Source organism: Erinaceus europaeus, chromosome 9 (assembly GCF_950295315.1).
Source record: "Erinaceus europaeus chromosome 9, mEriEur2.1, whole genome shotgun sequence".
Classification (NCBI taxonomy): Eukaryota; Metazoa; Chordata; class Mammalia; order Eulipotyphla; family Erinaceidae; genus Erinaceus; species Erinaceus europaeus.
In genome coordinates, this window is record NC_080170.1 from 75,582,673 (window position 1) to 75,604,712 (window position 22,040).

Below are 22,040 nucleotides of genomic sequence, written 5' to 3' on the forward strand. Positions count from 1 at the left end.
AACAAAAAAGCAAATGACCCCATCCAAAAATGGGCAGAGGATATGAACAAAACATTCACCTCAGAGGAGATCCAAAAGGCTAACAAACATATGAAAAACTGCTCCAGGTCACTGATTGTCAGAGAAATGCAAATAAAGACAGCACTGAGATACCACCTCACTCCTGTGAGAATGGCATACATCAAAAATGACAGCAGCAACAAATGCTGGAGAGGTTGTGAGGACAGAGGATCCCTCCTGCACAGCTGGTGGGAATTTAAATTAGTCCATCTTCTGTGAAGAGCAGTCTTGAGAACCCTCACAAAGCTAGAAATGGACCTTCCATAAGACCTAGTAATCCTCTCCTAGGAATATAGCCTAAGGAGTCAAGCACATCCATCCAAAATGATATATATACACCTATGTTCATAGCAGCACAATTCATAATAGCCTAAACATGGAAATAACCCAGGTGTCCAACAGATGAACAGCTAAGAAAGTTGTGGTATGTTTACACAATGGAATAATACTCAGCTATTAAGAATAATAAACCCATATTCTTCAACCCATCTTCTTCAACCCATCTTAGATGGAGCTAGAAGGAATTATGTTAAGAGAGATGATAAGCCAGAAAGAGAACGAGAAGTATGGGATGAACCCACTCATAAACAGAAGTTGAGACAGAAGAACAGAAAGGGAAACACAAAGCAGAATTTGACTGAGTTTGTAGTATTGCACCAAAGTAACAAACTCTGGGGGTGAGGTGGGGTAGGATTCCCACATGGATATGATGGACCTAGACCTCTAGCAGATCCCTCTCTTCACCATCACTGATCACCTCCATCAGGAACAACATCATAAACCCTCTCGTGGGCCTCTATAGGACCTTGCCCTCGATATAGAACAATAGTAGGGACTGTCCACTCTCCGAAGGCAGACTGGGAAGACAGTTCCTAAAATGGGTGTAGCCTAGAATGTTCCTAGCTATGGCCATGAACTGCAAGCTCAGACCTCAGGGATGAAGGAGTTGCACTGGCTCCTGGGCTGAATATGAATAGACATGGGCCCCAGATCTGACTGATGCCCTGATACAGCTTTCTAGTCCTATTTCCAACTCTGACACGATCTCCCCAGACAATCAATCTCCCCTTTAATCATGTTAACTATCGAGTTCAGTCAAAAATTAGTAAAGTCATGAGACCCTTAGAATATACCTATAGAAGTCTTCCTAGCTTTTTCCAAAATGAAAACCCCAAATCTCATCTCCTGTATTCTTACCTTTAAGTTCCTGACTATTAAACATTTTTTTCTGCTTTATATCTTAATGCTTTTCAGCCACCAAGCTGCAGTTGATACCATGACAACCTGACTTCCCTGGGCAGATGACCACCAATTTGTCCTGGAATCCCACCTCTCCAGAGCCCTGCCCTACTAGGGAAAGACAGAAAAAGTCTAGTTGTATGGATCGACCTGCCAATGCCCATGTCCAGTGGAGAAGCCAGATCTCCCTCCATCTGTACCCCATAATGACCCTGGATTCATATTCCCAAAGGGATAAAGAATATGGAACCTTTTAATGGAGGGGAGGAATGTGAAACTCAAGTGGTGAAAGTGTATGGAATTGGGAGTCAGATGGTAGCACAGTGGGTTAAGCATACATGGCGCAAAGTGCAAGGACCGGCATACGGATTCCAGTTTGAGCCCCCAGCTCCCCACCTGCAGGCGAGTAGCTTCACAGGCGGTGAAGCAGGTCTGCAGGTGTCTATCTTTCTCTCCCCCTCTCTGTCTTCCCCTACTCTCTCCATTTCTCTCTGTCTTACCCAACAACAACAACTGTAATAATAACTACAACAATAAAACAAGGACAACAAAAGGGAATAAATAAATATAAAAAATTTAAATAAAAAAGAAAGTATATGGAATTGTACCCCTTTTATCCTACAATATTGTCAATCATTATTAAATCAATTTTAAAAAGAAATGGTAAGGACTGAGCCTCAGCAATAACCCTGCAGGCAAAGAAAAAAAAACATGGATTTTAGTTACTAAGAATGTATCAGTATTAGTTCCTCAATTATAACAAAGGCACTATTAAAGTTAGGTGTTAATGGCCTGGGCAGTGGTGTACCTGGTTAAGCATACACATTACAGTGCACCAAGACCCTGATACTCACCTGTAGGGGGAAAGCTTCTGGAGTAGTGAAGCAGGGCAAGAGCTATCTCTCTGTCTCTCCCCTCTCTATTTCTATCCCTCACCTCTAAATGTCTATCTCTATCCAATAATAAACTAAAAATATTTTTTTTAAAAGCTAGGTGTTATAGAAGGGGAAATTGTATTGAGGGAAGGAGAAATCTTTGAACCTCTGCTTTCTATTGAATTTTCTGTAAACTGAAAAATTGTTCTAAAAACTAAAGTGTTTTATTTTTTAAGTAACACTCATAAATTAAAACTAAAATGGAAATAAAAATATGGGTTGGGGCAATAGCTTTACCTGTTAGAGCATAATCTTGCATGTCTGAGGCCCCCAAAGGTTGCAGGTTCAACCCCCAGTATCACCTTATACAAGAGCTGAGCAGTGTACTCTGGCCCTTTCATCCTTCCTTCATTTCTTTTTTTAATGAGTTAGATATTTATTTATTTATTTATTTTACCAGAGCACTACTCAGCTCTGGCTTATCATGGTCTGGGGGATTGAACCTGGGATTTCAGAGCCTCAGGCATAAAAAGTCTCTTTGCATAGCCATTATGCTATCTATCCCTGCCCCTCTGGCCCTTTCTCCACTCTGTCTCATTTCCTCTCTCTCAATAATAAATAAATATTACAAAGATAAAAAAATAATATTTTATTATAATAGACATTCCCAATACCAACAGAATAATAATCATTCTTAACATTTAGGCATAGGTCCTTTCAGTCTTTCCTCTTTCTTTTTTCCAAATTTCTCAGATTTGAAGAGCTGAAATCAGTCTGCACAATCCATTAGGAAGGCTTAAAACCTAGCTTTAGTTTAGATTTTGATATGCAAAGAAAGCTGCATATATATAACATTAGTTATACCAAAAACAGATTTGAGAGAAGCTAGTTGCTTGGGGAATAATTGAAAAGAAATTTCATTTCATACTATGCTCAACTAATGTACTGACCAGAAGGAAAAAAAGAAATATTTGAAGTAACTTAGAAAGCAGCCAGGAAAACTTCTAATCAAGAAAAAGGAAAATAGATCAGCCTAGTGAGGTTTCAAAACAGCCAGCAGCAGCATCCTGCAACTTAACACTGCTTCAGTAACCATACAGATGAAGGACTTGCAGACTGAAGTGAACAGTCTCTCTTCTCTGCCAACAATCTGATGGTCAAACAACCAGCAGTTCCCCTTCAGTGTGTGGGCAGTTTCTGCAGGGTGGTAGGAAGCCAGGGGGAAAAAATTTCCCTCCAAAGGAAATGTGCCAAATACTTAGCAAACTGCAAGATTCAGGTTTCAAGTATTCAGATTGTACCTACTGGCCCTCTGCATTAAAGTGGATTCTTAGAATCCCTCCTACAGAGGCTAACCCTTTAGATTCTGGATAGGGGTCATCTGGTCATAATAGGGGGAAAACCAGGATGCCAGAAGGAACACGGCACTCAATTCAAGAGAGTGACTACATTCTAGAAAAAGAATAATGTTCACTAGGCCTCCATGCCTATGTGATTCTACCACTCTTGGCAGACTTTTTTTATTTCTTCTTTTAGTTCATTTAGAAACAGAAGGAGAGTGACACACATAGGGTGGGGGGAGCAGTGGGAGAAGGAGAAACACCACACCACTACTCTCCCATCATGAAACCTCCCCTGTGGCAAGTACCTGTGTGGAGCTGAGTATGCTTTACCAGTTGAGTTATCTCCTGATCCCAAAGAATTGTAATAGATGAAGATGTGATTTAGGCCAGACCAGTGCGTACCAACTAAACACAAACCGTCCCATAACCAACAATTTTATGAAAGACAAACCTGTTTAGAAAATACAGCCAGGTATTCCACTCCCCAATAAAGTCCCCAAACCTAGATATAGTCCAGGTCCCCTGAGATAGAGCATATGTTCACACTTGCCCATAAGCTAGGGAAAAATATATACCTGAAAGCTGAAGTACACAAGAGCCTGCAGGGAATACCTCCCAACACTTCATCTGCACTATTCCATTCTTTAGGTCCATGGTCGTTCAACAATTTGGCTTTGTATATTAACTCTCTTTTCAGCCACCAGGTTCTGGATGCCAGCACGATGCCGACCAGACTTCCCTGGACAGACGACCCCACCAATGTGTACTGGAGTTCCACTTCCCCAGAGACCCACCCTACTAAGGAAAGAGAGAGGCAGACTGGGAGTATGGATCGACTAGTCAACGCCCATGTTCAGCGGGGAAGCAATTACAGAAGCCAGACCTTCCACCTTCTGCAACCCACAATGACCCTGGGTCCATACTCCCAGAGGGATAGAGAATGGGAAAGCTATCAGGGGAGGGGATGGGATGTGGAGATCAGGTGGTGGGAATTGTGTGGAACTGTACCCCTCTTATCCTACGGTTTTGTTAATGTCTCCTTTCTTAAATAAAAAAAAAAAATACATCAAGAGCAAACTTGAAAGCAAAGTCAGAGCTACTATCACAAAAAGATGCCTCCAGTTTCCCACGTTAAGGGACAAAGTCACTTTATTTATTTATAGTGAGATAAGATGGAGTTTTATTTATTTTATTTTATTTTTGCCAGAACACTGTTCAGCTTTGGCTTATGTTAGTGCACAGGAGTGAGCCTAGGACATCAGAGCCTCAAGTATGAAAGTCTTTTGCATAACCATTATGTAATCTCTTCATCCCAGAGCTATTTTAGAGTCAAATAGATTCAGTTTAACATAGAACTCTGCATGTATCTCATGTATCTACATGTTTCCACACCTATGAAATAATTACACTTCCTTCTTGTTATATATAACAATTACACTTCCTTCTTGTTAAGGATTACAAGATAAGCTATGGTGAAGTGTTATGATATTGTGATTTATAATAAGAAATACAGGGTGGGGAAGATAGTATAATGATTATTTCATAGGAAATAGTTAAATTATAAGACATCCATCCAGATGGTGAAGGGAATTGTTAGTACACAGCAACACAACACCACACCACATCAGAGTTGGTCCCAGAAACCTGGTTAGCACTAATCAAAATGCCTGTCACATAACATGTGTTCTGTCTAATGTTGCTAACATTACCACCACCTGCAGAGGTGATTCTACTGCAGATTTTTTTTCATTACTTATCTATCTACCTATCAATCACCTTTCTTTCTTTTAACACAGGCATTTGTTCCATTTCCTTTTACTTACCCATACTCCAATGGAAATACCTGTTCAGCCTAAGACCCCCACTCTCATCTGCTCTACTCCTACTTTTTGTTTCCTGCTCATAAATCATTTTGTCTCATTTTGTACCTTGCTGCCTTTCAGCCACTAAGTTGCAAACACTATCATGATTCCATCCTGATTTCTTGGGCAGACAACCTCACCAATGTGTCTTGGAACCTTACTGCTTCAAAGCCTTACCCCACTAGGGAAAGATAGAAACAGGCTGGAGATTGACCTCCAACAGCCATGTCTAGCAGAAAAGCAATTAAAGAAGCCAGAACTCCCATCTTCTGCACCCCAAAAACAAATTTGATCCATACTCCCAGTGGGGGAGAAAAAATAAAGAGAAGATGACTAGAGGGCTCTGAACTCCAACTTCATCAGGAAACGTAGAGAGTACAAAAAAAGGAAGGGACATTTGGATGTAGTAGTAGGTGTATATATGACTTGTAAATGAAGAGAAGATGGATCAAAAAAAAGGCCAAATATATACAAATATAGACAGATGACTGTAGAAATAATAGTTGGCCCATGTCTCTTGGGAGAACTGCTATAGCTTACAATGGAGGAGTTGGGGTAAAATCACTAAAAAAAAAAAAAAAAAAAAAAAGAATATAAATACCTGGTCAGTCTACCATATAAAAACAAAGTCCTTGAAATGAGAACTATAAAGCAGTTATCCTTTTTCTTCCCACAGATTCATTTTTTTAAAATATTTTTTATTTATTTGATTGAGACAGATAAATTGAGATGGGAGGAGGAGATAGAGAAGGAGAAAGAGAGGAACCTGCAGCACTACTTCACCACTCATGAATTTTTCACTCTCCAGGGAGATGGGAGGAGAGGGGCAGGGGCAGGGACTCAAACCCAGTTCCTTAAGCATTGTAATACATACATTGTCCCAGGTGCACCACTGCCCAGCCCCTTTACAGAGATTTAGAAACAGTTCTGTACTCTATCAAGAAGCAAAGACTTCTTACACCAAATCAAAAACTTATGAACAAATAACCTCAAGTTTATGGACGTCCCTGGTACTATCACTTCTCACTCAAAGGGATTTAGAATCCAAATAACTAAGCATCCTCAAGGCAAAAGAAAACACAGGGTGAGTTAGATGAAATAGTAGCTAACTGAATACCACTATGTATTATTTCCAAATCGTGAAAAATTGCACCTCATGTTTATTTTCTTTAAGTTTAACTAATGGATTCATATTTTTATTTTGAAAAATTAATACATAAATCTATAGAATTTTGTACCACTACTTCCCAGAAATGATATTGCTAATATTTGTTATTTTTGCAGTAAGTCCTTTATAAAATACATCATGACAGATAAAAAGAAAATACAGGGCCAGCAAAGTAGCTCATCTGGATGGTGTGAGTACTTTGAAATGCACACAGCCCAGGTTCAAGTCCAGTCCTTACCACACTGGAGGCAGCTTCACTACTGTGATGTCTTTCTCTCTCCCTCTATCTCTTTTTCTCTATCTATAAACAACAGCCCAGAGTTGTGAATTCCCAGAAATGACAAAAAATAAAAAATATTTTCTCCCCTCAAAATCATTTATTGCCAAATTTATAACTCCCTCAGTCAACTGTCAATTATCAATTTGACCTTTATCCAATCAATACTACTGTGGGTTTTTTTTTCTTTTGTCAATAGAAGGAACAAAAATAAGCATGTGTTAAGGGGAGGGTAGCTATGTGAAGAGAGGTTTTCAGATTTCTAAAGTTACACCAAGATAGCACCTATTCTCCTGCTCCAGGAACAGTCCTCAGGGATTGTAAATAAAGGGCAGGGAGTGTGTGTATTTGTGACGGAGGCCTTGCAAAATCACACCTATAAGCATCTAAAAAGCAGTGTATATTTCTACACTATGTGTGCTTAACCTGCTGCGCTACCACCCGGCCCCCTCCAAAAGGCTCACCTGGGTCGAGGTGTGTGAAAGAGCCCACTACGAAGTCCAGTGTGGATACAGCCAGCAGGAACAGCAGTAGCAGCTGAAGACGAATTATCCATTTGACACCTGCTAGGTTAATCCCCAGCAAGGCCAGAAGCACTGCAACTGAAATTCCTCGCACAGCCCAGATATTCCTAAGGCTCAGCAAGTCTGAGATGGATTCTGCAAAACCAGTGATGTACATGGCACCTGCAACACACTGCAAGAGAGAAAGGCATCAGTAACACACTGGCTAGAGCTGCCCATTCTGAGGACCCAACTCACCCTGGTCAAGTCTCAACACCTGGGAGCCAACATGAAGAGTAAGTGGGTTCTTCCAGCCTAGAACCCTGCCCCAAACCCTGCTACTCTTTTAGTTTCCTATCATCATCTGGAGCAGGGAATATAGCTAGGCTCAAATGTAGAGCTACTTGATAATCAGTGGGAATTCAGCTAAAAAGATTATTGAGAGAAAGAAGGTAGAACTCTGAACCAGAGGCCTTAGGACTTCTCTGCAAGTTATACAAGAACAAAATCATGAACAAAAAACACAGGAGTCTGTAAACCATTATTAAATCACTAACAATACAATTAACTAAAGCATTATTCTTAGAAAAAAAAAAACTCACTGTGATCTTTTCTAACAAACATCCAAACCCTGAGAAGCCTCAGCTCTTTACATTGGAAATGTCTACTGGCCAGAAAAACAGCAGAAACATATTCCCCCACTCCTTTTAAAATGGTGTAAATGTTGAGAAAATGGAGCATTTCTAGACTCTGAGCTCTTCCAGATGGTTTTTAGAAATGAATCTAATATTCATATAAAAGTTCTGCTGAACTTTTATATGAATTAGCCTGAAACCACACCATCATTCTTGGTTTCCTGTGTGAGTCAAAAGGCAGAACTTGTCTCCCGGGTCAACTAGAAGTACCAAAGGAGATCACCTGGGACAGCAACAAGATGGGACTAGAACACTTCATGAACCCGCCAAATTACCAGTGAGTGCAAACTCCTGTGGCTCGTGGATACAGAGGAGCCTAAGGAGTGACTGAGCCACTGCTGACAGTCCTGCAGTTTACCAGTTGAGGCACCACCTTAAGTCTGTTTTACCAACAAAAAGACTGCTGAAAGGAGGAGAGGACTCCCCTAAGACTCACCAAATGCAACAATGAGTCTCCATTGCTATTGCCTTCAGAAGCTGGAACAGCAGAGGGGAGGCCCTGTGCTGACATCGGGGCACAGAGAACTGACCTCAGTTATGAGGTCAGGAGAAGATCTATACCTTGGTGGCCTAGCAGTGGATATGTACAGTGGGATCCTTTCCACATTGTTCTCCCGGTGAGAACATCGTGAATAATTGCCTCAGAACCTACAGACTATAAATAAGACTTGTTTAGAAACTCACAGAGCCCAGCAGTGCTACCCAGCTTGGCAGAGAAGCTGAATTGAGCCCGGAGCTTTGGATCCTTGGTGTGTGAGAGTCTCTTTGCATAACCACTGTATTATCTCTCCCTCATCCTACTTTATCTCTTGGTGAGGAGTCAGTGATTAAGCAAAGAAGCCTACTTATCATTTAAAACCCCTCAGGCTCCCATAGCCTATAAGGAAGGAAAAGAACAAAAGAGGCTTTAACAGCCACTGTGCTCCAACTCAGGGATTGAAACAACTGTTAATTTCCACAACTGTGAACTCTTAAAGTACCTTACTTAGACACAAGTCAATCTAGGCAAGAGTGATCAGTAATTTGAAAAGTACTGAGAGAGGGAACTCATAACATACTATAGAAAATGGTTAAACCAACAAGAAGAAATATTGGAGAAATGAACCAAGACAAGAGTCCAGCCAAAAGCCCCCCAAAGGTTGAAGCACTGAATAATGAGGTCAACATCCAAATGTTAGTTAAGGAAATAGTCATAGGAGTGAGTAAAGAGTTTGAAAGAATTGTCATCAGAAATACAGAAACAACAAATGAGGCTCTGGAAGAAAACACTAATTATCTCAAAATCATTAGAGAGCTGAAAGCTGAAATAACTGACCTAAGAACACAACTAGCTAAACAAGCTAAAACAGTATCAGAACAGGGTAACAAAATAGATGAACTAAACAAAACAGTAGAGGGGAGAGAGAGTAGAACCAATGAGGCTGAAGACAGAATTAGCAAGATCAAGGATGAATTAGAGACAACTAAAAAAAAAAAAAAAAAAAAAGATTGTTCATCGGGGCCAGGTGGTGACATACCTGGTTGAGAGCACATATTATAGTGCACAAGGACCCAGGTTCAAGCCCCTGGTCCCCACCTGCAGGGGAAAGCTTTGTGAGTGGTGAAGCAATGCTGCAGGTGTCTCTCTCCCTGTCTATCTCCCCTCCTCCTCTCAATTTATATCTGTCTCTATCCAATTGATAAATAAAGATAATAATTAAAAAAAGATTCTTCATAATGACCAAGTGGGGTTTATCCCAGGGATGCAAGGTTGGTTTAATATATGTAAATCAATCAACGTGATCTACCACATCAATAAAAGCAAGTACAAAAACCATATCAATAGATGTAGAGAAAGCCTTTGACAAAATCCAACATCCCTTCATGATCAAAATGCTACAAAAAATGGGAATAGATGGAAAAGACTTTGGGGTGGGTGAGGGTGGAGAGTAGAAGTCCTGGAAAAGGATGACAAGAGGACCTAGTGGGGATGGTATTGTTATATCGAAAACTGAGAAATGTTATCCATGTATAAACTATTGTATTTACTGTTGACTGTAAAACATGAATCCCCCAATAAAAAAATTATAAGAAAAAAAACCATCAGAACTCAGCAGGCCCGTCTCTGTAACCCAAAGAGGCTGCACCCCAAACTTTCACACTCTGTGAAGAAGCAGGAGCACAGTGACCTGGGACATGGTATTTTCTAACCACAAAGAATAGCCCTGTTGAAGCCTGACCCCCATTTCCTAGAAGAATAGGTTAACTGAGTAGATAGAAGGAAACCAATGTAATGACCTTAGTGTGTTGCCTATATATTTGGTTTATAGATTGGTGCTGGGTGTCCTCGGCCAGCAGAGAAGCAGTGGCAACATGGAGAACTGGGAACTGACATTGAAGGTGAGGTGCAGAGGAAAGGACCAACCTCTGGAAAAGCTTCAGAGAGACAGCTCGTTTATTGTTCATACACAGGGTTAGATATACTGATCACCATCCAATTGTAACATAGGGGAAGTATGTAGGACCCAATGAGGAAAGCGAGTGACACTCACACCATGTTAATTACCCCCAGGTGCACCTTATTCATGCTCTTAGGTTACACCTGCTTCTCATATCCAGCTCGGGCTCAAAGGCAAGTTACCAGCCTATAAGAAGCCAAGTTATGGCCTTATAAAAGAAGGTCACATATCAGTCACACACGAGAAATGGGAACCTTTAGGGCATGTTGTGTAAGGAGACAGCTCTCTTACCCCTGAGTTCAGTGCCATCTCTGCCTATAGAGTCGAGGAGGGACACGCATTTAGGCCAGATCAGCCTTGGGGTCTAGCTCCTCAATACTCATTGTAGAACTGATAGGCCTCTACCCAGGTTGGGGGATCTGCACCTCCCACAATAGATAACATCAGGAGACATGTTGTCTGATTCTATTTCGTTGAGCTCCTAAAAATATTTACTGTAACCTTCTCCCACATATAAAATCTCCATATCAGGGCCAAATCTCTGGATCAGTTCTCAGAGGAATGTGTGGACTGCACCTAGGCTAGAGCCTAGGAGTATACTGTTTTACAGTTTACAAAGGCTATTCAAAAACTACATGGAGATGCATGTATTACTCACTATTTACTAGTAATTAAAAGTATTAAGTGTCTGAGGTTAGTGAAATTACATGTTAACTTAAAACTATTTTCCAGAAGTGATGCAAATAACTTCTACTCCATGAAATAGATAACCCAATCCTGTAAAACGTTAATTGGAAGGTCCAGGTGGTACACCTGGTTGAGTGCACATGTTATCATGTACAAGGGCCTGAGTTCAAGCCCCCAACCTCCATCTGTGGGGGTGGGAGGAAGTGAAGGAGTGAAACAGGTGTCTATCTCTCTATCTCCCCCAATCATCTCAGTTTCTCTCTGTCTCTACCCAATAAATTAAAAAAAATCTTAATTGAACATGCATGTAACCCAGCAATCTTATCCTTAACATTTACTTATTAAATTAGCTAAGAATTTTCAGACTTGATGTGTATGCATCCAGGATCTACACCTAGCTTCTTAATTGCCTATATTTCTTTGGTACCTCTATTAATTACTGAATTAAATAGAAACCTTTGTCACATGTCCATTTTATATTTGCCTGAAAGTCATGATCTTAATTATTTTTTAAATATTTAGAATGCAATTTCATCTGGATGACTTTGTCAGGTAGATACTGAGCCCCATCAGAAACCCCAGTGTCAATAAAATGATGATGATGATGATAACGATGATAAAAACCAGGGGACATGGCTATAGAGTAGCAATAACTAAAATGTCACATCCTTGAACAGCTAGAACTAAAAAATTAAAAATAAATAAATAAATAAAAACTAAAAAGAGCTAAAAACTAAAAATAAATAAATAAATAACAATCTCACATTGCTTGAAGAAATTCACTGAGCTCAAAGTTAGGTGCAGGTGCATGTGGTAAGGGACACAGGACAATCATTCAAGACAAAAGCAGCTTGGGAGTCAAATAGCAGTTAGCAGCTACTGACATTTTGGTAGATAGACAGTAGAATACAGGCTTAGCTTGAGAAGATGGGGACAAACCTGGGCAGGATCTAAAACTGCCAAGATTGTGACGGAGGACAGCCAGAGACCAAATACAGTCTGAAGCAAAGGAGCAAGAACTATTCTATCTAAACCTACCAAAGGTTATATAGAAAACTCGCCCCTCCCCACTCCAGACATATAAACAACCTAGCCATAGTGTCACCTGCTCCTGAATAGCAGAAAACAAGCTTAGCCAAAATATATAGAAAATTCAACTATTCAATCTCACAAAGATTTGGAGAAAATGTCTGAATTTGAATTCAGAAAGCGTATTATGAAGACAATTCAAAGTTCTATTCATAACATACAGACACAAATTCAAGATCATAAAGAGATCTTAGCTCTTTCACTAAAGACCTATAAGACACACAAAGAAAATTATGAACAGAGCTACAACATACGAAGAACACTTTGGATGGAGTTGAGGCTTAAATTAAAAGAAATTATGGTCAATACTGACAGATTAGACCTGGAGAGAGAAGGAAAAAAGGAAGAACATTCAGGAGAAGTAATATGTGTAAGTGTGACTTGGAAAGGAAGATAAAACCATGAGAAAAAATGGACAAATATATAAATATAAACAGATAGTTATAGAAATAATAGTCAACCCATATCTGTGACCTTGGGAGAGCTACTACTGTATGTTGCTTCCAATGGAGGGTATGGGGATACAACACTCTGATGATTGAGACACTATGGAATTATAACCCTGTTATCATTTTGTAAGTCAATATTAAGTCACTAACAAAAAAAAGCCTAGGAAGTAGAATGGATCAGATTGAGGAGGGAATATCAAAGCTAGAAAATAAAACCACCATATTCTGTGAGTGCAAAGTTGTTGGAGAGAAGATGTTCATGAAAAATGAAGCAATTCTCTGTGAATAGCAGACTGCATTAGACAAATAAATGTGAAAGTTGTTGTGATAGAAGAAGAGGATGATGAGATAGGAGCAGAGAACATATTCAAAGAAATCGTGGCAGAAAAGTTCCCACACCTGGGCAGTGATCAAAATATAATCAGATAGCTGAAAGAAAATACAATTCCTGGATCCAAAACAGCCCACATCACAGTAAAACTATCCAAAAACAAAGACAAGGAAAAAATATTGCAAGCTTCTAGGGAAAGGAAGAAACTGGCACGCAGAAGTAAAATCCAGGCTTTCATCATATTTCTCATCACATACCCTAGAAACAAGAAGGGAACAGAATGACCTATTCACAGTATTAAAAGATAAAATTTTCTAGGGACAATTTAAGTATTAAGAAGAAACTAAAATTTTCCCAAACACACAGAGACTAAAATAATTCACTACCAACAATCCTGCCTTGCAAGAATTACTGAAAGGAGCCCTACATGAAAAGCAGCAAAAGAACTCCAACTCTAAAGGAAGTGATCAATAAAACAGAACCAGCAACACAAACAAGTGCAAAAGAAGAAAGCAAATACAAATGGAAAAATGAGGACAAAATAGACAGTGATATGACCAATATTGGTGAACCAAGGCCAACTAGCAAAGATCTAGATTTTAGACCAGAAATGCTAAAATCCGCCTTATCTTGGATAGAGCCTGAAGGAAAGGTGTTGGATAGGATGAGTCAGGAATAGAGAGATGAATACTGGATGACCTCACATGCAAATGGAACTCAGGAAACAGGGTCAGAAAGGGAAAATACCAATAGTCAAAACCTGGAGGCAACCCAAAGGTCCAACAACAGACAAAGGGTTGAGAAAATTGTGGTATATATACACAATGGAATACTACTCAGCTACTAAGAATAACGAATCCACCTTCTTCAACCCACCTTGGATGGAGCTTGTAGAAATTGTTAACTGAGATAAGCCAGAAAGAGAAAGATGAGTATGGGATGAACACAAAGCAGAACTTGGACTGAATTTAGAGTATTGCATGAAAGTAAAAGACTCTGGGTTGGGGGGGTAATGATAGATTTTTAAGCTCATTTGTAGAGGGTAAGCATAGGGACATAGATCTATGGTGGTGGGAACCTATTAAATAAATAAATTTTTTAAATTGTCAAGCTTACAAACATATGCCTTCAGGATTAACTAAGTGAAGTGAAAAAAGATTTGGGAATTGTAGTGGTCTGAAGTGAAAAAAAATTGCCTAAAGCATTAAAATTTATATGTGTTAAATCTCCAGGTAAGGTTGGTTTATTATTAACAATTTGTGATCTGTACTAGTAAAATTAAACTACTTAAAGTTTTCTGTAAAAACATAAAGAAAGAAGAAAAGAAAGAGGGAAAGGAAAGAGAAGAAAGAAAGAAAAAAAGAAAAGAAAAGAAAAGAAAAGAAAAGAAAAGAAAAAAGGAGAAGGGGGAGGGGAGGGAAAGGGAAGGGAGGGGAGGGGAGGGGAGGGGAGGGAAGGGAAGGGAGGGGAGGGGAGGGGAGGGGAGGGGAGGGGAGGGGAGGGGAAGGGAAGGGAAGGGAAGGGAAGGGAAGGGAAGGGAAGGGAAGGGAAGGGAAGGGAAGGGAAGGGAAGGGAAGGGAAGGGAAGGGAAGGGAAGGGAAGGAAAGGAAGAACGGAAAGGAGAACAGAGAGTGTGGTGTACTGTACCAAATCAAGGAACTCTGGAGATGCATAGGAAGAGGGGAGCTTGAGGATGTTAAGGGGGTGAGAGTATTTTTTAGACACTCATCACACAGAGATGGGAAATTGCGCCCATGTGTATACAACTGTGCCATAAACCATTAACCTGCAAAAAAAGGGGGGGGATATCCTGTGATAATGCCTCTTCTGACCTCAACTAAATCAATACAATCAGCACCACCATGCCACATTATGCTGCCACTGCCTATTTGCTTCTGATTGTATCCAGAAACCACAAGCCTGAGTGTCAAGCTTCCAACTCCAATAATTTGTTGAGACCTTTCCTTTTTTTATTTAATTTATTTAATTTTTTATTTATAAAAAGGAAACATTGACAAAACCACAGAATAAAATGGTACAACTTCACACAGTTCCCACCACAACTCTGTATCCCATCCCTTCCCCTGATAGCTTTCCTATTCTTTAACTTTCTGGGAGTATGGACACAAGGTCACTGTGGGATGCAGAAGGTGGAAGGTCTGGCTTCTGTAATTGCTTCTTCGCTGAACATGGGCGTTGACAGGTCTCTCTCTTTTCCTAGTGGGAAAGGGCTCTGGGGAAGTGGAGCTCCAGGACACATTGGTGGGGTTGTCTGTCCAGGGAAGTCTAGTCAGCATCATGCTAGCATCTGGAACCTGGTGGCTGAAAAGAGAGTTAACATACAAAGCCAAAACAAATTATTGATCAATCATGGACCTAAGGGCTGGAATAGTGCAGATGAAGAGTTGGGGGGTCCTCCATTTTGTAGATAGCTAGTAGGCATATTTTAGTTAAATTCCAAAGGGCCTGTGGCTATACTAGTTTTTTTATTTTTGTTTTTGTTTTTGTTTTCCTTTTTCTTTTTTCCCTGAGCCTGAAATCTGATATGCCAGTGAATCCAAGTTATTGTCTGGGGAGATGATGTCATGGCTGGAAAAAGGACCAGAAAGCTGGATCAGGGAGAGAGTAGCTCCCTAATATGGGAAAGGTGTATAAATATTGTTGACTGTAAACCTCATCGATTTGATGTGATCTGGGAATTCCAGGGAGAATAGAAGCAACCCGTGGCATAGCTATATACAAATAATGTCAAAGGACATAAATTATGGTGATGGTGTGCATAATACAGAAAATCCTAACAAAGGGATATTTCAGAGTTAACCCAATTGCCAAACAATGTGACTATAGCAATAACTATCTATTGTCTTCTTAAACCCTAAAACAGCAGGGACCACTCGCTTCCTCTATAGAGCCTATATTTCCCCCAGTCCTGGAACCTCTGGGGTGGGGCTCACTTTCCTGCATGCTTCTCTCAAGTCAGGCCAAATGATATTGCATTTGCTGATCCCAACCTAATCAATGCAACAAGTACCATCTCGGTATGCTTCACTTCAGACTATGTCCAGAGACATCAGGCATGGAAGGTCAACCCTTCAGCCTCATTACTCGGGTAATGATTACTTGGGTAATCCTTTCATAGGATTCTCTGGCAAACGCTAGAAGAAGAAGAATAGGATTCTCTAATTCCATTCCAGGAGGTTCACTTCCTAACAAAGTCCCAAAACCTAAGATATAGACCAGGTCCCATGAGATAGAGCATATGTTCACATGTATCCATAAATTAGGGCAAAATATTTACCTGAAAGCAAAAATACACAATAGTTATAGTGACTCAGTATAAAGTTCCTAATGAAATAGTGGCTACTTAGACTTAGATACCCTCCTCACCTACTTCCTATTACAGTTCTCTCACTCACTCCAAAGCTAACCTTAGCAAAGCAAGGACTGCAAAAGCTGAATAAGGGCAAAAGATTGGCATACTTTAACGATAACTCTTTAGTCACTGTCAGGCCATTCCATTAGCTGAGGCCCTAATTGGGGAGTCCTGAGATTCCCAAACAGACATGTTGGGCCTAGACCTCAAATAAATCCCTCTCTCCATTGTTACTGGTCATTTCTATCAGGAACAAAACAATAGACCCCTTTGTGGGCCCCCATAGGACCTTGCCCTCAACTTGGATCAACAATGGTAGAGAATGTTTTATCCTCCAAAGGGAGGATGGACAACATACTCTATGCTACACCTCAGGAAGATGGGTCGATATTGGGGCAGCATGAAATGTTCCTACTCATGACCACAGAATGTGAGCTCAGATCTAGAGGAATACAGAGGTCACATAGGCTCCTAAGCTAATTATGGGTCCCAGATCACATCAAACCGATGGGGTTTACAGTCAACAATATTTATACACCTTTCCTATACTAGGGAGCTACTCTCTTCCTTGATCCAGCTTTCTGGTCCTTTTTCCAGCCATGACATCATCTCCCCAGACAATAACTTGGATTCACTGGCATATCAGATTTCAGGCTCAAGGGCAAAAAGAAAAAGGAAAACAAAAACAAAAACAAAAATAAAAATAAAAAAACTAGTATAGCCACAGGCCCTTTGGAATTTAACTAAAATATGCCTACTAGCTATCTATAAAATGGAGGACCCCCCCCCCAACTCTTCATCTGCACTATTCCAACCCCTAGGTCCATGATTGATCAACAATTTGTTTGGCTTTGTATGTTAACTCTCTTTTCAGCCACCAGGTTCCAGATGCTAGCATGATGCTGACTAGACTTCCCTGGACAGACAACCCCACCAATATGTCCTGGAGCTCCACTTCCCCAGAGCCCTTTCCCACTAGGAAAAGATAGAGACAGGCTGGGAGTATGGATCGACCTGTCAACGCCCATGTTCAGTGAAGAAGCAATTACAGAAGCCAGACCTTCCACCTTCTGCATCCCACAGTGACCTTGTGTCCATACTCCCAGAGAGTTAAAGAATAGGAAAGCTATCAGGGGAGGGGATGGGTGGTAGGAATTGTGTGAAGCTGTACCCCTCTTATACTGTGTTTTTGTCAATGTTTCCTTTTTTATAAATAAATTTTTTTTAAAGTTATAAAGAAAAAAAAAAGAAAGCAGGGAGCTGAGAGAGCCATATGCTAATCAAGCCCCAAAGTCCTATTCATGGGCTGTCTCACAACAAAGATCACCAAAAATTAGTTCTTTGAAGATAAACTTTTACCTAAACTGACCAAGTAAAAGAAAGAATATTCTAGTTATATTTTGCTCTAGTACTTGAGGGTTTACTTATTATGTAATTTAATTTCATTTTTATGTAATGCTAGGACTTGATACATTCATTATTCTACCGCTTAGCTGCCTTCACCAGTTCTCCCATCCTAGTACTAACCAGGCCCAACCCAGACTAGCTTCCAAGATCAGACGAGATCGAGCATGTTCAGGATGGGTCGATATTGGTAGACACCAGCCAATATTCTCATTCTTCTATTTTAGAGAAAAAGGAGAGGAGGCACTAGCAAATAAAATAATGCCAATAATATTAATAATTTTTAAAAGTCTCCAGTAAGAAAAATCCAGGACCAGGTACTTTCACTGCTAAACTATATCAAATGTTAAAAGTTTTTACACCAATCCTTCACAATTCTTAAAAAAAAAAAAAGTGGAGGAACTTCCTGCCAACTCATTTTACTATCCTAACACCAAAACTAAACAAAGATATCACAAGAAAACTATATGGGGGCTGGGTGGTGGCACAGCAGGTTAAGCAGAAATGCCGTGAAGTGCAAGGACCAGAGTAAGGATACTGGTTCAAGCACCCAACTTCCCACCTGCAAGGGGGATGACTCACAAGCAGTGAAGCAAGTCTGCAGGTGTCTATCTTTCTCTCCTCCTCTGTCCCTCTGTCTTCCCCTTCTCTCTCAATTTCTCTCTGTCCTACCCAACAACGACAGCAATAATAATAACAACAACAACAACAATAAACAACAAAGGCAATAAAAAGGAAAAAATAGCCTCCAGGAGCAGTGCATTAGTAGTGCAGGTCCTGAGCCCCAGCAATAAACCTGGAGGCAAAAAAAAAAGAAAAGAAAACTACATGTCCATATTCTTTAAGAATATATATATATGTATGTGTGTATGTATGTATGTATGCAGGGGCTGGGTGGTGACATCCAGTTAAGCACACACATTACCATGCTCAAGCACCTAGGTTCTTGAACTCCTACCTTCACCTGCAGGGGGGAAGCTTCACAAGTAGTGAAGCAGGTCTGCAGGTATCTATCTTTCTGTCTCCCTCTATTTCCACCTCCACCTCTCAGTTTTTCTCTGTCCTATTCAATAAAATAGAAAGCAGGTGGGGGAATGGCCACCAGGAACCAGGGATTTATCATACAGTCACAGAGTAGCATTGATAACCCTGGTGGCATTAAAAAGAAAATGGAAGGGAGGGGAAAGGGATAAAGAAATAATATATATGCAAAAAAGTCCTCAACAAAGTACTAACAAATTGAATCATTGAATCTGGTGGGATATATATATATCAGCTATGCTCTGGTCAAAAACCCCAGCCCAGGTCATCCTCAGATCAAGCAGAGAATACCAATATTTCTGACCCAGACCCAAGGAAAGAGGAAGCAAACAGCATAGAGATATCAATATGATGGCTTCTCCTACAGAAGCAACTAAGGTCATAGAAAAGCCCACATAGAGGAAGCATTCAACATCCTAGCTCCCTTCTTTCTTTCTGAAGGATCCTTACTTACCATTCAGTGTTGGTCTGGTATCTGATTGCAGAAGTAAATGTGTTTTTTACCCATAGAGTGGGGGGAAATGAGAACTGCTGTTTGCCCACCTATCGTCTGTTTGGCTATAAATCAGCAGAGGAGGACTGGCAAAACAGCTCACCTAGACAGTGCACCAGCTTTGTCACACATGTAACTCAAGTTCAAGCTTAGTCCTTACCATACTGGAAAAAGCTCAAAGCTGTAGTGTTTTTTTCCCCTTCTCTCTCTGTTCCTCTGCCTCTCTCATGCTATCTGAAAAAATCAGCCTGGAGCAGTAACATACTAATGAAGCCAAAAAAAAAAGGGGGGGTGTGGGTGTGCAGTGGTAAAGGGTTAAGCACACATAGTACAAAGCACAAGGTCCCACTCAAAGATCCTGGTTCGAGCCCCTGCTACCGACCTACAGGGGGGTGAGAGGGCTGTCACTTCACAAGTGGTGAAGCAGGTCTGGTCTGTAGGTTTCTATCCTTCTCTCTCCTTCTCTATCTCCCCTTTCACTCTCAATTTCTCTCTGTCCTATCCACAAAAAAAAGGAAAAAAATGGACTCTAGAGCAGTGGATTCATAGCACAGGCATCCAACCCCAGCAATAACCCTGAAAGCAGAAAAGTAAACAATTGATACATAAATCCTCAAGGTAGTAAACTAAATCAAAAAGTTAATACTCATCTCCAAAACTAACTTGCTTAAAATCTTTCTCCACTAAAATTCACTAGTTTTTTAAGAGTACAGTGACAATCTGTGTGCCTTTCATGCATCTGTCCTACACACAAATGTACATACACATGCACATGTGTGTACATATTTACACACATACAGGCATGTGCACAGGTACAGACACATAACTTTATGCTACTAGAGAATCAGATGTATTTGTGCCAAACTACCTGCCTCTTCTACTTAAAATAAAAGAAACAAAATTAATGCTTTCTTTGAGGAGACTTGTTTATTTAGACAAAGATTTTTCTTTAAGTAGTTTTTCCAAACACCCAGCACACTTTACAGGACCATAAAAACTTTTTTCACAGACTAGTGGTATGGATCAGCCTGCCAATGACCACAATCAGTGGAGAAGCAGTTACAGAAACCAGACCTTCCACCTTCTGCACCCCATAAAGAATTTCAATTCATAGTCCAAGAGGGATAAAGAACAGGGAACCTTCCAATTGAGGGGGTGGGATACAGAATTCTGGTGGCGCTTCCAGAAAAGTACAGGCAAAAAAAAAAAAAAAAGTCTTCTCTTCAATGCAAAAGTGTCCCCAGGGACCAGATCACCATGCTGCTACTGTATCTCCATACTCTCCTCCATAAAATTGTTAGAAAGAATGGCTCCAGTACAGGCCTTGCCTCCCTTTTGGTCACTCTCATTAGCATGAATGATGGAAGAAAGAAGGGAAGAAGTACTAAACTAAAAGCAAGGTCCTGAACTGTAGTTTGACTCTGTCTCTGAGTTTCATCTCGGACTCCAACTTCCCTTCTACAATGGAAACAACAGCACTTCTCTTGCCTCTCTCACCAGGTCAAATGAGAAAGTGCATCAGAAGATGCTAACCAGGGATGAATACCCCACATACCAGTGGCCTCCCATCTCCCCCAAACCCCCCCACTCTGGCAGCCCAGACTCACCTGTCCAAATACATACAGCAACCCAATTGTCCCTCCAGTCTGGCCACCGAGGACAGAAGAGATCATGGAGTAGACGCCACCACTGCCAACACTGCAATGCCCGCTGATACCAATGCCAGACAGCACAGTGACCAGGGCTACCAGAATGACGAACGATACCAGAAACATGCCCATGAGCACTCCTGTGTTTCCCTGCATGGAAAAGCAAGGAATAAGCTTAGGGGTTAGGGCTCCCAGGAGCACTGACCACCTTGCCACCACAATCCCAGCTTCAATAGGGGGAATAAGCTAGGACAGAGATGGCAACACCACAGACTAAGGCCTGGAAAGATCTCATAAATAAATCTCCAAATAAAACATACAGAGGTTCACAGATATATTGGGATAATGTCTTTTGATTACTTAAATGCAAATTGAAGCCACAATTTAGATTTTACCTCACACCAGTAAAAAGCGGTTGACATAAAAAAAGATAGGAAACAGTAAGGGAATGCAGCCATTATGGAAAGTGGAATAAGAGTTCTTAAATAAGAATGGAAACAGATTATGATACAGCAATATCATTCCTAGGAATATATCAAGAAGACATGAAATATTAATTCAAAGAGACATAGGTGCTTCCTATACTCATAGCTATATTATTCACAATAGCCAAGAAGTGGAAGCAGCCATTTGCTCATCAACAGATGACTGGATAAAGAAGTTACAGAACATATACTCAAAAGAATACTACTCTGAAATTTAAAATTTAAACCCTCATGCCCTATTAGGGTTGGGCATGATGTTCCCAGCTAAGTGCACAGTTACAGTATACAAGGTCCCAGGTTCGAGCTCCTACTCCTCACCTGCAGAAGAGAAGCTTCATAATCTGTGAAACAATGCTCTAGGTATCTCTCTCTCCCTTTCTTTTTTTTTTTTTTTTTTGGTATAAACATTCATTTATTGGGAGAAGAGTACAGGTCTTTATACTGAGTTAAACAAAGAATATTTTTCACATATGTCGGAAATTATAGGTCAGCTTGCCCCTATGGTAGGGGGCTGTTATGACAAGAATTGATGAGATACATAAGGTCAAAATAATTAGTTTCTATGATGCAGGTGAGTTA

The 22,040-nt window shown here is 40.4% G+C and overlaps 1 protein-coding gene across 4 annotated transcripts in view; it reads right to left on the reverse strand.

Annotated features, from left to right (window-relative positions):
* SLC12A8 (solute carrier family 12 member 8) overlaps positions 1-22,040 on the reverse strand; it is a 330,378-nt gene that overhangs the window by 237,205 nt on the left and 71,133 nt on the right. For 3 of the 4 annotated variants that reach the window (XM_060198210.1, XM_060198211.1, XM_060198209.1), the window contains exons 4-5: positions 20,935-21,126; positions 7,289-7,520 (exon numbers count right to left, since the gene is read on the reverse strand). In XM_060198210.1, the coding sequence (XP_060054193.1) occupies positions 7,289-7,520; positions 20,935-21,126 (424 nt within the window). The remainder of the gene's footprint in view (positions 1-7,288; positions 7,521-20,934; positions 21,127-22,040) is intronic. The other variant, XM_060198212.1, reaches the window with a different exon arrangement.